The sequence below is a fragment of the Rhinoderma darwinii genome, chromosome 3 (assembly GCF_050947455.1).
Source record: "Rhinoderma darwinii isolate aRhiDar2 chromosome 3, aRhiDar2.hap1, whole genome shotgun sequence".
Classification (NCBI taxonomy): Eukaryota; Metazoa; Chordata; class Amphibia; order Anura; family Rhinodermatidae; genus Rhinoderma; species Rhinoderma darwinii.
In genome coordinates this window covers 48,470,886-48,489,715 of record NC_134689.1, presented here as the reverse complement: position 1 = coordinate 48,489,715, position 18,830 = coordinate 48,470,886, and the positions used below count along the sequence as shown (strand labels likewise).

Sequence of the window (18,830 nt, the reverse complement as noted above, 5' to 3'; positions counted from 1 at the left end):
AAATCATTCCAGCAAAATTTGAGCTCCAAAAGCCTAATTCCCTCCTGAGCCCTGCCGTGTGTCAAAACAGTACTTTATTACTACATATGTGGTATTTCCGTACTCAGGAGAAATTGCGTTACAAATCTTGGGGTGCTTTTTCTACTAAAAATGTATAGTTTCTACATTTTATTGGAAAAAATCTAGATTTTCATTTCCACTGCGTAATTCCACTAAAATTAGCACAAAAAACTGGTGGGTCAAAATAATCACTATATCCCTCTATAATTTCTTCGAGGGGTGTAGTTTGCCAAATGGTGTCTTTTTTTGGGTGTTTCCACTGTTTTCCCACCCCAAGACCTCTTCAAACCAGACATGACTAAAATATATTTTATTAAAAAGGAGGCCCCAAAACAGGCTTTTATCCACCTTGTATCCAAGCCAGAACAACATGTTTAGTCTTTAATTTAGATAGATAGATAGATAGATAGATAGATAGATAGATAGATAGATAGATAGATAGATAGATAGATAGATAGATAGATAGATAGATAGAGACAGACAATAAAAGACAAAACAATTAAAAAGCGTGTACATGAGCCAAACCCAAAATCCTTGAATGGTTTAGAACATATGCCACACCTGGAGAAAGGCAAATAACCAACCAAAGGATATTATATGTTTTTTAACCCCTTCAGGACTGAGCCTGTTTTGGCCTTCAGGACGAAGCAGATTTTTCAAATCTGACATGTGTCCCTTTATGTGGTAATAACTCCGGAATGCTTTTGCCTATCCAAGTGATTCTGAGATTGTTTTCTCGTGACATATTGTACTTTATGTAAGGGAAAAAATTTGGTCGATAAATTCAATATTTATTTGTAAAAAACACCAAGATTTGAAGAAAATTTGCAAAAATTAGCATTTTTCTAAATTTAAATGTATCTGCTTGTAAAAAAGATAGTAATACCACACAAAATAGTCACTAGTTAACATTTCCCATATGTCTATTTTAGTTTGGCATTGTTTTTTGAACATTCTTTTATTTTTCTAGGACGTTACAAGACTTAGAACTTTAGCAGAGATTTCTCATATTTTAAAAAAATTTCAAAAGGCGATTTTTACAAGGACCAGTTCAGTTCTGAAGTGGCTTTGAGGGCCTTATATATTAGAAAGTCCCCATAAATCAACCCATTTAGAAAACTGCACCCCTCAAAGTATTCAAAAGAACATTTCGAAAGTGTTTTAACCTTTTAGGCGTTTCACAGGAATTAAAGTAGTTGTGAAATGTACAAATGTCATTTTTTTTTTACAAAATTCATTTGTAATACATTTTTTTCTATACCACAGAAGGTTTTACCCAAGAAATGTAACTTATTATTTATTGCCCAGATTCTGCAGTTTTTAGAAATATCCCACATGTGGCCCTAGTGCGCTAATTTACTGAAATACAGGCCTCAGAAGCAAAGGAGCACCTAGTGGATTTTGGGGCCTCCTTTTTTTTAGCATATATTTTAGGTACCATGTCAGGTTTGAAGAGGTCTTGTGGGGCCAAAACAATAAAGACCCCCCAAAAGTGACCTCATTTTGGAAACTACACCCCTCAGGGAATTTATCTAGGGGTATAGTTAGCATTTTGAACCGACAGTGTTTTTGCTAAATTTATTTGAATTAGTATGTAAAAATGAAAATCTACTTTTTTTCTGAAAAAACGTAGAAATGTTTAATTTTTTCAAGGAATAAAAGAGAAAAAACACCCCAACATATGTAAAGCAATTTCTCCCGATTATAGTAATACCCCATATGTGGTAATAAACTGCTGTTTGGACCCACAGCAGGACTCAGAAGGGAAGGAGCACCATTTGGATTTTGAAACTCTGATTTTGCTGAAATAGTTTTCAGTGCTGTGTCGCGTTTGAAATTCACTGGAGGGAACAAAATAGTGGAAACCCCCGGAAAGTGACCCCATTTTGGAAACTACACTCATCAAGTAATTTTTCTTGGGGTAAAGTTAGCTTTTTGACCCCACAGTTGTTTTGCTGAATTCATTGGAATTATTCTGTAAAGGTAAAAATCTACTTTTTTTCTGAAAAAAGGTAGCCATTTTTAATTTTTACAAGGAATAAAGGAGAAAAAGCACCCCAACATTTGTAAAACAATTTCTCCCGATGACGGAAATATGCCATATGTGGTAATAAACTGCTGTTTGGAACCACAGCAGGGCTTAGAAGGGAAGGAGCGCTATTTGTCTTTTGGAGCTCAAATTTAGCTGAAATGGTTTTTGGGTGCCATGTCGCATTTGCAATGCCCCTGAGAGGCCAAAACAGTGGAAACCCGCCAAAAGTGGAAATTACACCACTTAAAGAATCTATCTAGGGATATAGTGGGCATTTAGACCCCACAAGTCTTTTGCAGGATTTATTAGAATTAGGCAGTGAAAATGATATATCGATATTTCTTACACTAAAATGTTGCATTTTTTCAATTTCACAAAGGATAAAGGGGGTAAAAGCTGCCCAACATTTGTAAAGCAATTTCTCCCAAGTACGACAATACCCCACGTGTGGTCATAAATGGTTTTTCATTAGAAAGTAATTAACCCTTTCTGGACTGATCCATTTTTTTCTTTTCCTTTTTAGTTTTTTCCTCCCCGCGTTCCAAGAGCCACAACTTTTTTATTTTTCAGTCAATAGAGCGGTATGAGGGCTTATTTATTGAGGGACGAGCGGTCGTTTTTATTGGTACCATTTTTTTGGTACATACAACTTTTTGAGCACTTTTTATTACATTTTTAGGTAGAGCCGAGGTGACCAAAAAACAATGATTTTGCAATTTTAAATGCTTTATTTTTCACGTGAGACGCTCCATACATCACCCCCCACACTACGACATGCTATGTCGTGGTGCGCGCAGGGGTTAATGTGCAGCGGATGGTGCAGAGTGAAAATTAAAATTTTCCACTCATATGCCATTTTAGCGCACTACATGTTATGCCCAGTTTGTGCCACTGAAGACAAATACCTCATAAAATATTAACCGGGTTCTCCCGGATATGGCGATGCCATATCTATGGACGTAAACTGGTGTTTAGGCACGCTGCAGGGCTCAGAAGGGAGGGAGCGGCATTTTGCTTTTGGGGCGCAGATGTAGCGTGGTAGTAGTTCTGTTTGGGGTTTTACTGGTGTTTCAGTTTATAATGTGGGGGCATATGTAAGCTGTGCGGAGTACATCAGGGGCATAATAAGATGGTATAATAATGGTGTAAACAAATAATAATCCGCAGATGTGTGGCCAGTGTCGCACTGATAAATGGCGCCCAATCTTATCCGCTTTTGGAACACTCTGCACATTTTGCATCGCCATATTCTGAGAGCCAGAACAGTTTTATTTTTTCTCCACCGGAGCTGTGTGAGGGTTTATTCTTTGCGGGACAATCTGTAGTTTTCATTGGTACCATTTCAGGGTACCAGAATTTTTTTTGATCACGTTTTATTCCATTTTTTGGCAAGCAAGGTGACCAAAAACCATCAATTCTGACAAGGTTTTTTATTCTTTTTTTTTATGGCGTTCACCCTAGGCTATAAATTACCATTATATTTTATACTGCGGGTCGGTACGATTATGGCGATACCATATGTATATAATTTTTTTATGTTTTGCAGCGTTTGTGCAATAAAATCACTTATTTATAAAATAAATAATTTTTTGTGTCACCATATTCTGAGAGCAATAACTTTTTTATTTTTCAGTCAAAAACGCGGTGTAAGGGCTTGTTTTTTTGCGGGACGGGTTGTAGTTTGTATTGGTACCATTTTGGCGTACATGTGACTTTTTGATAACTTTTTATTGTATATTTTGGGAGGGTTGGTAACCAAAAAATTGTGATTCGGGCACTGTATCTTGTTTCTTTTTTTCGCGGTGTTCACCGTGCGGGAAAAAGAATATTACAGTTTTATAGTTTCACACTGACAGGAAGCATCGGAGGACCGGCCGGAGGCTGATCCTCCGAGGCTTCCGTACATGGCAACCCGGAGGTCATTGTCTGGCCTCTGGTTGCCGTGAGAAGGATCGCCAGCCCCCGCAAATACATGTGGGGGGGCTGCCGATCCGCTGTAAACCTCTTCAATGTGGTGATCGCAATCGACCACCGCATCGAAGGGGTTAATTGCCGATTTCAGCGGCGACTGGCCGCTATTCGGCAACGGGGAGAGCAGGGCAGACGCCCTGCACAGTTAACCGCCGCTGAGGTGTAGCGCCGCGCAGCGTTTAACTGTCAAAGCACTGACGTTACTGCACGTCAAGGTGCGCGAAGTTACTGCACACATTGACGTGCATTAACGTCAAGGTGCGGGAAGGGGTTAAAACATGCACAATAATAAAAACAAATTGCATAAATGTAAACAACTATGCAACTATAAGCAAGTGATACAATATCAAAAAAAAATTGCAAAAATAGTGGGTGTATAAAGAGATCTCTGAACAACCATCTAAGGATTCTTTCACATCTGCATCGGGACTCCGTTCATGGGTTCCATCTGAGCTTTCCGTCAGGGGAACCCATGAATGGAATCCAAACTTAAACAATCGTTGTGTAAGGGTTCCGTCGTTTTGACGCAATGAATAGCACAGTCGCCTATGGAATTGATTCTGTCAAAACGACAGAACCCTTAGACAATGGTGACAAACTGAAACGTTTGGATTTTGTTCATGGGGTCCCCTAACGAAAAGCTCAGACAGAACCCTTGAACGGAGTCCTGACGCAAATGTGAACGAGGCTTTGAAGAGTAAGGGCATGTTCACATGTGTAGGAATTGCTGTTGAATTCCGTTCTGGACAGTCCGCTGTAGAAATCTGCAGCAGCCGTTTTTTCCATTGTTTTCTATACCAATTTAGGTAACTTAGTTCAGACGTTGCAGAAAATAACAGTGCGGAAATGTAGGCTGCGTTGCAGAATTTTCATTCCGCAAGATGTATGGCCGCCAGTGGAGAAGCAGAGGATTTTCACTGCAGATTTCAGCCTTTGCAATGCAAAGGCTGAAATCTGCGGCATGTCCGCTGTGATATCTGCAACATCTGAATTACCTGTCAAATATGCAAAGGTTGCTGCAGATTCGTAGCGTAATTGCTGCGAATTTGCAGCGACATTTGCAGTGGAAAAATTCTGCCACGTGTTAACATGCCCTAACTGCACTTTCAAAAAACGTTGATATTTCATAGAGGCATATCAGAAGTTTTGATCAGTGGGGGTCCATGTGCTGAGACCCCCATCAATGGCTGAAACAAATGTGCAGAATCGCTCAGCTGAGTGCTCCACACCTTCGGCTGTGATCAGCGTTCCTCGTCTTTAGCCTAACAAGAAGTGCCAGTCACAGCCGAAGTTGCATAACGCTTGGCTCAGTGCTTTTCACCTTTGTTTTAGTCATTTGTAGGGGTCGCAGTCCCCGAATCTCCACCAATCAAAACTTCTGGTATGTCTCTATGGCATATCAAAAGTTTTTAAAAGTGCAGATAATCTTTAAATATCCATTGGCTCCAAATGAGTTCGACAAATCCGTAACACTTCGAACAAATAATGGAATATAAAGAAATAGAGTTGGTAGATGAATATAAAAGTATCTAATTATGCATGTTTGATATCCTATAACTCCAAGTGGGTTAGAGAACCGCCTGTGTATCACCATACAAACATATTCATCTGGGGTTAGTTCCCTCATATCATATGTTTGATTACAGATTTTGGGCTAAAAAACATATTAAAAGTATACCAAAGAAAAATGGCAGGGTGCAAGGGGCACTATGTTATATTTTTAGTCGTCCATTTCTTCACACATACTTCCCCTCATTGAAAGGTTTTCCTGGTGCCATCTTTAAATCATTTAGATAGAAGGCTTATAGGTCCACCCCGCAGCAAAAATTATTGAAAATCTTGGTTACATATAGTAGTTTCATACTATCAGCACAGAAATAACAGTCGCATGTGTAATTCAAGTTGACAACTCCTTGGTTTTTTTTTGTTTTCTATTACAAAAAGGTTGGAAATAGCTTCACCCATTGCTCCTAAACTGTTATTTTGTACATAGTTTATAGGATTTATGTGCAGTAGAGTGTCCTAAAACTCCACAAAACTGGTGGTTGACTTTCAGAATACACGTATGCCATATCTGCTAGTAGGCTGAACACTTTTGTTTGTCCCGGACAATCTATTGTGTAATGATTATGTTTTCATCTACGGCTTGTCTTCACTCCTGTTTTTTTTTCTGTTTACATGTCATAGCCATACTATTGTATAGCAGAGTATGCTACACCTCTTGTATCTCTGTATGAAATGTCAGATACAGCTAGTGCCGCCTTTAGCAAACAGGATCGCATTGAGCAAGCCAAACTGTTCTACAGCACCTTGAAGGATATCCTAGAAAGCTCACTGGAATGCCACAATACTTTTCGATTAGTGATATATGATGGTAAGGTTAACTATTTTTATCCACTAAAATTATTATAAGCCATTTTATCCAAATGTATCTTCTAAACATATTTAAATGTATCACTATTTACATTGCAAGAGCAAAATACATTTGTCTGTGTTTTCTGCTAGATCCTTTATATTAACTCATGTTGTGAAATATCTGAAAGGCGTTCCTGTTTCCGCGGAACTTGAGGCTTTATGCTATTGTATTTTCTCTCAAACAGCAGCGGTCATTGGGTTCAGAGGAAAAGAATAAATATTCATTTGAATGACTATGGAAAGGAAGTACATTTTGTTCATTTGCTGTGAACATTATCCTCTTTTACTGGATGGATTTATTTCAGGCACTTTAATGATGTAATAAGTTGATATACATTTGTGGAATAGGGATTCTGCAACCCTGCTCGTGCCAAGATAATGTTACACTGACTTATATAACACTAAAGAGAAATACTAGCAATAGGGAAGGGGTAGCATTGTGGTTTGAAGTACATTATACATATTCACTTAGGAATGAGGGAATATAAACAATGCATTATTCATGTTTGTGATGTTAAAGGGGTTTTCCCATAAGAGGCATTTATGACATTGCCATGCTTTTTCTGAGGATATCCACAGGATATGTCATAAATGTCAGATAGATGCGGGTCCCACCTCTAGGACCACCCTATCTCTAGAACGGGACCCCCTAAACCCCGTTCCACTGTTCTGTGTTGTGTCTGAATCGTGTGATATTCGACCATGAATTACGGAAACAGCGTAGCTTGCTGAGCTACGCTGTTTCTGTAACTCCCATAGTAGTGAATAACAGTTACGAAAGCAGCGTAGCAAGCGAGCTACGCTGTTTTCGTAACTACCATTGAGTTCTTTGGGACTTACAGAAACAGCGTAGCTCAGGGAGCTATGCTGTTTCCGTAATTCATGGTCGGAAATCACACACTTCAGCTACAACACAGAGCAGTAGAACGGGGTTTAGGGGGCCCCGTTCTAGAAATAGGGAAACTCCTTTAAGTGTTACTTAATATTACTAATATTTATTAATGCAACAAAGGAGCATAGAAAAGGGTGCAATAATAGTTTATACATTTCTCTGTGAAAGAAAAGATTTGTAGCAGGTGTAAAAGACATGAACAGGATAAAGTATAATGTCTCTCTTAAAGGGGTTATCCGGGGACCGAAAATTGCTTTGGATTTATATTTTGATGTGAAAAGAAGTCACTTACTAATGTACTTTAAATTTTAATTCTGTACTGAATCATACAGTACAAACCCGGTGAATTGGTGCCAGAAGACCTGTAGTGTCCTAATATTGATGACGCGCCAATACGGCCTGACGTGACTCAGGGCTTGCCTTCTGTTCAGTTCATGTCGGCGTGTTATCAAGTGCATGACCACCAGAGGCTCGCATATTGCCTATCGCTGGTGTCCCAGAACAGACCATCAGCTAGCGCTCTGCCCGGAACTCTAGTACTGCTCCCAATGTCACCATCCACATATGGACAGTGACATCAGTAGTTTCCTATCGCTGGAGTCCTCGAGCAGAGCATCAGCTGATGCTCTGCCTGGGGACTCTAGCACTGCTGACGACGTCACTGTCTATATATGGACAGTGACATCAGGTGTTCCCTATCGCTTCGAGGAGAGTATAAGCTGATGCTCTCCCTGGGAACTCCAGCACTGCTGATGACATCACTGTCCATATATGGACAGAGAGGTCAGGAGCAGTGCTGGAGTCCCCAGGCAGATCACCCAGCACTGCTGCCGACGTCACTGTCACTGTCTATATATGGACAGTGACGTCAGCAGCAGTTCTGGAGTCCCTGGGCAGAGCATCAGCTGATGCTCTGCTTGGGGGCTCCAGCGATAGGGAACTCCTGACATGACTGTCCATATACTCCAAAACTGCTTATGACGTCACTTTCCATGTATAGACAGTGACAGTGACATCGGCAGCAGTGCTGGATGCTCTGCCTGGGGACTCCAGCACTTCTCCTGACCTCTCTGCCCAAATATGGACAGTGACGTCAGGAGTTCCCTATTGCTGGAGTCCCCGAGCAGAGCATCAGCTGATGCTCTGCCCAGGGACTCCAGCACTGTTCCCAACGTCACTGTCCATATATGGACAGTGATGTCAGGAGTTCCCTATCGCTCTAGTCCCCGAGCAGAGCATAAGCTGATGCTCTGCCTGGGTTCTCCAGCACTGCTGATGACATCACTGTCCATATATGGACAGTGACGTCAGCAGTTCCCTAACGCTGGAGTACCCGAGCAGAGCATCAGCTGATGCTCTGCCTGGGGACTACAGAACTACTGCCGACGTCACTGTCCATATATAGACAGTGACGTCGGCAGCAGTGCTGGATGCTCTGCCCGGGAACTCCAGCACTGCTCCGGACCTCTCGGTCCCTATATGGACAGTGATGTCAATAGCCATTTTTCCAATAGCCTTCTGGCTTGTCCAGGTGATCTTTAGCAAACTGGAGACAGGCAGCAATGTTATTTTTGGAGAGCAGCGGATTTCTAAAACAAATCACAGAGAAAATAACTATATTTCTTTAAAATCACTGAAAAAGGCCATACTTATTCATACAAGGGCAGGTACAAACACCAGTACCCAACAGGATGCAGACAAACCCCAATGCTACATATAGGGAGATTACGGCTTTCTCCTTGCAATCCTGCCATGCACACCATTGTTCTGTATCCTCCTGATGGTGGACTCATGAACATTTACATTAGCTAATGTGAGAAAGGCCTTTAGTTGCTTAGAGGTTACTTTGGGCTCCTTTGTAAACTCACAGACTATTATACATTTTGCTCTTGGTGTGATCTTTGTTGGTAGACCACTCCTGGGACGGTAATAATGGTCTTGAATTTCCTCCATTTGTACACAATCTGTCTGACTGTAGATTGCTGGAGTCCAAGCTCTTTAGAGATCGTTTTGTAACATTTTCCAGCATTATGAGCATCAACAACTCTTCTTCCGAGGTTCTCATAAATCTCTTTTGTTTGTGCCATGATACACATCAACAGACATGAGTTGTAGAGATCAGACTTTGATAGATCCCTGTTCTTTAACCCCTTTAGGACACAGGCTGCTTTGGCCTTGTGGACACAGATGATTTTTTCAAATCTGACATGTATCACTTTATGTGGTAATAACTTGGGAATGCTTTTACCTATCCAAGCGATTCTGAGATTGTTTTCTCGTGACATATTGTACTTTAAGTTAGTGAAAAAATTTGGTTGATAAATTCAATATTTATTTGTGAAAAACACCAAAATTTACAGAAAATGTGTAAAAATTACATTTAAATTTAGAAAAATGCTATCTACTTGTAAAACAGATAGTAATACCACACAAAATAGTTACTAGTTAACATTTCCCATATGTCTACTATATGTTTGCATCATTTTTTGAACGTCCTTTTAATTTTCCGGGATGTTACAAGGCTTAGAACTTTAGCAGCAATTTCTCACATTTTCACGAAAATTTCAAAAGACTATTTTTTTAGTGACCAGTTTAGATCCGAAGCGGCTTTGAGGGCCTTATATATTAGAAAGTGCCAATAAAATGCCCAATTTGAAAACTGCACCCCTCAAAGTATTCAAAACAGCATTCAGAAAGTTTATTAACCCTAAAGCCGTTTCACAGGATTTAAAGCAAAGTACAGGTGAAATTGACAAATTTAATATTTTTTTCCGAAATTCTTTTTTTCCGAAATTCCGAAATGCATTTTTTAATGTAACACAGAAGGTTTTACCCAAGAAATGCAACTCAATATTTATTGCCAAGATTCTGCTGTTTTTAGAAATATCCCACATGTGGCCCTAGAGCGCTAGTGGACTGAGGCACCAGCCTCAGAAGCAAAGGAGCACCTATTGAATTTCAGGGCCTCCTTTTTTTAGAATATATTTTAGGCACCATGTCAGGTTTGAAGAGGTCTTGTGGTGCCAAACCAGTGGAAACCCTCCAAAAGTGACCCCATTCTGGAAACTATACACCACAAGGAATTTTTCTAGCGGTATAGTTAGCATTTTGTCCCCACAGTTTTTTTTGCAGAATTTAGTGGAATTAGTCTGTGAAGATGAAAATCTACTTTTTTTCTGAAAAAACATAGAATTTTTTCATTTTTACAAGGAGTAAAGAAAAAAAACTCCCCAACATTTATAAAGCAATTTCTCCCGATTACGGCAATACCTCATATGTGGTAATAAACTGCTGTTTGGACTCACAGCGGGGCTCAGAAGCAAAAGAGCGCCCTTTGGATTTTGGAGCACAGATTTTGCTAGAATAGTTTTTGGTGCCATGTCATGTTTGCAATGCCCTGGAGGGACCAAAACAGTGGAAACCCCCCAAAAGTGACCACATTCTGGAAACTACACCCCTCAAAGAATTTTTCTAGCGGTATACTTAGCATTTTTACCCCACAGTTTTTTTGCAGAATTTAGTGGAATTAGTCTGTGAAGATGAAAATCTACTTTTTTTTCATAAAAAGCATAGAATTTTTTCATTTTTACAAGGAATAAAGAAGAAAAAACACCCCAACATTTGTAAAGCAATTTATTATGATTACGGCAATACCCCATAAGTGGTAATAAACTGCTGTTTAGACCCACGGCAGGGCTCAGAGGGGAAGGAGAACCATTTGAAGCACAGCTTTTGCTGGAAAGGTTTTCGGGTGCCATGTCGCATTTTCAGAGCTCCTGAGATACCAGTATAGTGGAAACACCAAAGAAGTGACCCCATTTTGGAAACTGCCCCCTCAAAGAATTTATCTAAGTGTGTGATCACTTTTATGACACCATATTTTTTGGGGCTGAATTTAGTAGAAATCTGCCATTAAAAATAAAATGTTACATTTTTCACAAATGCGCCATTTATAGGACAGATTTTTCAGACACCGCATGTAAGTGCAGCTTCTCTCAATGTTTATTGGGATTTTTCTTCTGAGTTTAGAAATAGCCATAAAGTAGTCTAAATATGTTGTCTGGACACTTAGCAGTGCCTGGAAGTGAAGAAACACTACAAGGGTTTTCAGGCCTTATTTTTACTTTGATGATTTTTATCCACATGCATAGGCCTGAAAAAATTGTGCAGATCATTGTTGTATTCATCTAGGGGTATATTGAAGTTTTTTTTTTTAGAGTGTCCAATTTTAAAAATGGGTAAAAGACCAGAATGATGAAGGGAGGGGTGGGGGTTTTAAAAGTATAACATTTTTAATCCAGGGAGGTGTGGTAGATGCGGAAGCACTACTTCATGCACAGTCCGGGTTTAGATGGGCAAGTGTCGCACTGATATGTGGTATCCTTACGGATACCCCTTTTTGTGCAGACACAGTTTCTGTGCCCTGCCTTTTTTTGATGTAGCAGGCACTTCACTAGGAAAGTGCTGCCCAGGAACAATTCGGCAAACATTACTTGGAGCAGCAGACGTTTCCCCCACCTCGTCTCCATATAAAAGAAAATGTATAATTTTCTCTTGGTACTCCAAGTATGTACCCGGATTGCCAGCTTTCCTAAAAATTAAAAATGAGTTATATAGTGCCAGCTGGACAAGGTACACTGCCAATTTCTTGTACCAGATTTTACACTTTCTGATGGCACTATATGGTTTCAACACCTGATCATTCAGGTCAACACCCCCCATGAATTTATTGTATGCCTGAATGCACACAGGCTTCATCGTGGATGATGTGAATCCACGTGTGGGAACAGGGGTGCAGCTGGTGTCATGTATAGATGACAGCATACAGACCTCTTTTTTGTCTCTAATTTGAGACACAGGATCCCATCCTGCAGCAATGCCCTGCTTTCGCCAATTTGCAGGGATTGGCTGATGAGGGTCTTGGGAAGGTGCCTCTGATTTTTTCACACCGTCCCACATGCCACAATTTTTTTGTCTTTTAGACATTTGAACAGGGGTACACTTGTATACCAGTTGTCCAAGTACAAGTTGTATGCCTAATCAAGCAGTGGGTGCAGGAGGTCCCACACTATCTTCCCTGTTGTTGACAGGACGGGGGGACAATTTGGGGGCTGTATTGTCCTGTCCTTCCCCTCATAAATCCGGAAAGCGTGTGTGTATCCGGTGTCCGATTCACACAGCTTGTACATTTTTATCCCGTACCTGGAGCTCTTATTTGGTAAATATTGGCGAAACTTCAGCCTGCCCTTGAAGTGCACCAGGGATTTATCTATAGATATTTCTTATTGAGGGGTGTAGACTGATGAAAAATATGGGGATAAAATGTTAATGAGGGGCCTAATTTGAAAAATTCTATCGAAGTTTAGGTCATCTGCAGGGGGGCATTGGGAATTGTCACTAAAGTGAATAAATTTATGGAGGGCCTCAAAGCGGAATCTGGTCATAGTATTGCGGTACAGCGGACAATGATACAGAATGTCCATGGACCAGTAGGATCTCACTTCGGGATTTTTAGTGAGACCCATGTTGAGGACTAACCCCCAATACTTGTGCATTTCTTCACAATTAGTCCGTTGCCACCGATTGGCCTGGGCATTAAAGTCGTTGGGGTGTTCCAAAATAAACTGCTGGGCGTAAATGTTGGTTTGATCAACCATGAGCTGGATCAAATTGTCTGTCAAGAACAATTTGAAAAATCCAATAATAGGCAGCCCTTCTGTCTGTATGTGAATGCCTGCTGCAGCAGTAAATTCTGGGATTTGGGGGGTGTAATTGGTTGGGGTTGACCAATCACTGCTGACTGTACCAGGGTCAGGCAGATCGGCAGTTTCAGGGTCAGGCAGAACCTGGGCACTAACCCTCCTGCAACTACGAGGAGGTTCCTGACTGTCACTGGAGGAGGAGGATGAGAGAAAGAACTGTGGTTCCTTACCACTCGGGGAGTCCGTATCGGACGCGATCATGGCATACGCCTCTTCAGCGGTGTAAAGTCTTGCTGCCATTTTGGGTGTGTGTGTGCGTACGTATATATATATATATATATCTAAATATATATATGTATATGTATGTATATGTAGTGTTTACACACACGTAGCTCAGAGAACTGTAGCAAAGTCTAACAAAGATTTGTTTTTTGTTTTTTTTGTTTTATAGCACTCAGTAAAACTTACTAACGGACACTGAGGCTGACTGACTCGGACGCTATGTATTGACACTGACTGGATTGACGCTGACTAACTGACACTTACTAACATGTGATGAGACTGACAGCAATGGATTGACGCTGACTAACTGACTGACACTTACTGAGAAGTGACGCGACTGACAGTAATGGCTTGGCGCTGACAACAGATTGACGCAGACTAACTGACAACGGACTCTGACTGACACTGACTAACTGACGCGATTAATTTACGTAAACGAGCAACTACCTACGAACTAAATCAAATTATTATTTGTGATCAAAAAAGAAAAAATATCTCCCTTATACACTGGGAGGCGGTGGGGAACAGGGGAAGTGAAAATTAGTTTTTTTTTCTCTATTTTCACTGACTACACGATACAGGCTCTCATCTCTCCAACTACTAAACACCAACTAAGAGATCAGAGCCTGTATCCTGTATTTTTCACCCGCCCTGCAAGAAAACGCACTATGATTGGTGGGTCTGAACAGACCCACCAATCACAGCTCTCGCCAGCAATGGACCAAAAGCAGCAGTCCATTGCCGGTCACGTGGGACATGGGGGAAGGTAGGGGGACCTTTGTAACCATTCCCGGACTTAACTACGAGTTTTACAGTTATAACAATGTGATCTGTGGATCTGTACAAATCCACCAACCACATCGATCGCCGGCATCGGACCGCTAATCCGGGTCCCTTGCCGATGACTCGGGAGTGTTAGCTGTCAGGGACAGCTTCTATCCCTGTTCCCGTCGCACACAGCCACCGGCTGTGTACACAGGGAACGATTCAGTAACTGTACGTCCTCGTGCGGGAAGTAACCTCCCGCAACGACGTACAGTTACTTACTCATGTGGGTAGGGGTTAAATAGAACATATCACCCGCTCACACCTGATTGTCAGTCCATTGATTGAAAACACCTGTCTCTAATTTCACCTACAAATTTTCTGCTAATCTTAAGGGTATGTTCACACGAGGTCATTACGTCCGTAATTGACGGACGTATTTCGGCCGCAAGTACCGGACCGAACACAGTGCAGGGAGCCGGGCTCCTAGCATCATAGTTATGTACGACGCTAGGAGTCTCTGCCTCTCCGTGGAACTACTGTCCCGTACTGAAAACATGATTACAGTATGGGACAGTTGTCCCGCAGCGAGGCAGGGACTCCTAGCATCGTACATAACTATGATGCTAGGAGCCCGGCTCCCTGCACTGTGTTCGGTCCGGTACTTGCGGACGTAATGACCTCGTGTGAACATACCCTAACGGTTCACATACTTTTTCACTCACAGATATGTGATATTGAATCATTATTCTCAATGAATAAATGACCAAGTCTAATATTTTGTTTTACTTATTTGTTTGATTTGGTTCTCTTTATCTATTTTTGGGACTTGTGTGAAAATCTGACATAGTTTTAGGTCAAATTTATGCAGAAATATAGAGCATTATGAAGGGTTCACAAACTTTCAAGCACCACTGTATACCGTATCTGTGCAGGGGATTTGGAGCTACAACCACTATAAAGATATCGAAAAATTTATTAAGCACAGAATTTTTTACCTAAAGATCACAATGTGTTAAAAGGTGGAGAAAATGCCTCCCATTGATTTCAATAGGAGGCGGAGGCATTTTTTCCAGCTCGCGCTTTTAGCCGCTCACGGGAAAAAAAAGCGACATGCTATTTCTTCCCACGGTTCCGTCTCTGATCCCCTATTGAAATCAATGGGAGGCAGAGAAACGCTGCAAGAAAGTGCAGGCAGGTGAAAATCTTCCTCAAAATTCCATGTGAACAGGGCCTTAGCGTTTTCTTGCATTCATATCCCAGGAGGTTCGCTACAGTGCCATGGGATGTTAATCTTCTTTATAAAGATAGACGCAGTGGAAATAGGCACATCATGGTCTCTGGGGAATGCATAAGACCAAAAAAACTGATAAAAATTAGCAATTTCTAAACTCTGGTTCCTGCAATTCACTTAAGGGGAGTTTATTAACAAAGTGAATCCCTTGTTAGAAATTTTATATGTATGCACTTTTATTTACTTCCAAAGGTACTATATTATTTTGTATTCAACATCAATATCTACTGAACAGGTGAAAAATGCTAGATCAGTGGTGGTCCAATCACTGGGTCCCCAACCGATAACCAGAACGGGGATCCTGGTCCCCTGTTCCCCCAAGCCGCAAGGCATTTGAATGGAGCAGAGGTCCGGCATGCGTGTTGTCGCTCCATTCAAAGTCTATGGGGGTGATGGACACAGCCAAGCGCTGTGCATTGTAAGAGGGGTAAACACAGTAACTGAGTTATGTTCATGTAATTATAGTGTTTCTGTGAACAGGTGGCGATAACTTCCTCTGGGACGAGAATCTTTTGTTGCAGGGTAACCTCTTCATGTATACGGTATTGGGTATTGTGGGCCCTGGGCATTCAGGGGTTTTGGGAAGTCCCAGGAACTGTATTGTAGAAGCCTCTGAGATGTACAAACATATGCACGAAGTCACGTTTCCTCTGCCACTGTTTAGGCATTTGTCACAGCGATCGTTTAACGGACACGTCGGGGAACTCCAGTGAAGTAACTCCCTCTGCTTTCGGGAACCTCCAATGATAATTTTCCATATATGGAAGCTCCAGAGATATCTGTCCATATATGGATCAATGGAGCTCCTCGCACATACGTTTAACGAAGTCCTGTAACAGATGCCATACAGTATCATCTGTCAACCATAGGCCCACAAGTAAAAAACAACGTATACCATGCTACTCATTTATTTGCGGGATCCGGTGGGATGGAAAATCATAATCTACTACATTATTCTATCATTAATAAAAAAATATATATATATACACTGACGTGTACTAGCCCATGGAGGCCAAAAGGAGGCTCTTTTTTTTGCTTCCGTGGGGCTAATGTAGCCGTATGGACATGTTTAGAATGTACGTCAGGAGCTTTCACAATGGGGCAGATTTAATAATGCAGTCTAACGCTTAGATAGCATACACTTAGACCAGGTAGTCAGAAGATGCGGCAACGTTAGCAAAGTGGTGCATACTGTATGATAAATTTGGCGCATCTTGCTAGACATGTTAGACATTTTTCTCTTCCTTATACCACCTCTTCATTGACTTAGTTCATGCCAGTTTTTTTGTGCATTTTAAGGACTTGGAGGGTTTTGCAGGCAGAAAAAATCTGCCTCAAAATTCCTTGTCGGGAGTAAAAAATGCAACGAAAAACGCTTTCTCTGCCTTCCATTGATTTCAATGGGAGGTCAGAGACGGAACCGTGGCAAGAAAGAACATGCCACTTATTTTTCCCTATTGGTTTCGGACATTTTTTGCCGCTGATTCGGATACGGTTTTGGCGTCAAAATCAGCGACAATAAACTGGGCCTAACTTATGCCCCCTTTACGCTAAGCCACACCCATTTTCTAGACGCTTTTGAAAAGTTAATACTGATGTGCTAACATCAGCTTTTTGGTGCAAATCAATTCATAAATGTGTCTAAACTGATTTGTGGCAAATAAAAGCCGCAGTTTACCAGGGGAAGAGCTGTGGGAATAATCATGTGAACATGAACACAAGGGCATATAGGTCTCTATTACCATTATGGCAAATCAATGAAAAATCAAAATGGTGCAACTAACAGTTATCTGGAATATGCCTTTCCATAGTTGAATAACATAAAAAACAGTTGCAAATTGCTTTATGGACATAAATAATCTATTTACTACTGAATTACAACATTTTCCACTATAAACATTTGAGCTTAAATTTGTTTAACTATTATTACTTAAAAAAGTTATAATAAGAACTAAATGTATTATTTAATGTACTGTTTTTTCTTGTTTTTTTTTTCAAATTTACTATATGCCCAAAAGTATGTGGACACCCCTCCTAATTATTGAGTTCAGGCGTTAAAGCCATAACTATTGCAAACAGCTGCATAAAATCAAGCACACAGCCATGCAATCTCCATAAAGAAATTTCTCAGTAGTATGGGTTATATTGAAAGCTTAGTGGCTTTAAATAGGATGCAACCTTTGCAAGCTGGCAGAATAGGTCACCGAGGGCTGAAGCCCCGTGTGTACGTAAAAACTGCCTATCCTCTGTTGCAACACTCACTACTTGATGGATGTCAGGAGAACTCCACCTACCAGAATGCATAGTCCATACTGTAATATTTGGTGGAGGTTGTTTTCCATGGTTTGGTCTAGACCCATTGTTTAAAGTGAAGGTTAATGTCAATGATTCAGCATATAAAAAACATTTTACACAATTGTGTGCTTCCAACTTTGTGGGAATAGTTTGGGGAAGGCTCTTTCCGGTTCTGACATGACTGTGTCCCTTTGCACAAAGCAAGGTCCATAAAAACATGGTGTGAGGCGTTTGGTGTGGAGGAACTCGAGTGGCTGCACAAAGCCCTCAACCCCATCAAACACCTGGGCTAAATTGGAACACCGATTGCTAGCCAGACCTTCTCATCCAACATCAGTGTCTCACCTCACCAATGCTATTTTGGATAAATGGGCACAAATTCAGAGTCACACTGCAAAATTTTGTGGAAAGACTTCCCAGAAGAGTGAATACTTTTATAGCCCAACTCCATATTAACACCCATGGTTTTGTAGAGTGTACAGCAGACTCATATAGGTGTGATGGTCAGGTGTCCACATACTTTTGGCCATGTAGTGTAGGTTTATTATTTAATTAAAGGAAAGAATTAGCTGGTTGATGGTCACATAAATGGGTACAATATTTATGCAAGTGGAACATTTTGTGCAGTGCCCCTAGCTACGTGCAACGCCGTTATATTAGCTCTGCACTAGGTTTATAAATGTCACTCCCTACTTGTCATAAATTTAATTATTATTATTATTATTAATAATTATGAATCTTCTATATTTCCTTTCAGACTGTCCAGGGACTGAAGAATTTCAAGAGAATTACCTTTCCCATATAATACTGAAACATTTAAAGCAACAACATTCTGAGGAATATGATCTTGAATTTAGAACATTGAGGAGCTAATTAAATATCTGGTTGCCATTTGTTTCAAGAGATTAAAAATCCAATATCTACTGTAAGTCGAAATCCTTAGCATTTGCATCCAATGGTCTGAACTACTTTGTCAGTTCAAATCATAACTGGAAACTCTAAGGGTTCATTCACACGAACGTGAATATCGTCCGTGTGACGGCCGTTAAAATAACGGCCATCACACGGACCCATATATTTCAATGGGGGCGTTCACGCGACCGTTGTTTCAACGAAGCGTGT

General features: G+C 40.8%; 1 protein-coding gene across 1 annotated transcript in view; it reads left to right on the top strand.

The window, feature by feature from the left end:
* The window catches only part of STING1 (stimulator of interferon response cGAMP interactor 1), a 58,120-nt gene extending 39,498 nt beyond the window's left edge, over positions 1-18,622 (top strand). Inside the window, exons 5-6 of the mRNA XM_075859957.1 lie at positions 6,251-6,437; positions 18,466-18,622. Coding sequence (XP_075716072.1) covers positions 6,251-6,437; positions 18,466-18,581 — 303 coding nt within the window. The 3' untranslated portion in view covers positions 18,582-18,622. The remainder of the gene's footprint in view (positions 1-6,250; positions 6,438-18,465) is intronic.
* The last annotated feature ends 208 nt before the right edge of the window (positions 18,623-18,830 follow it).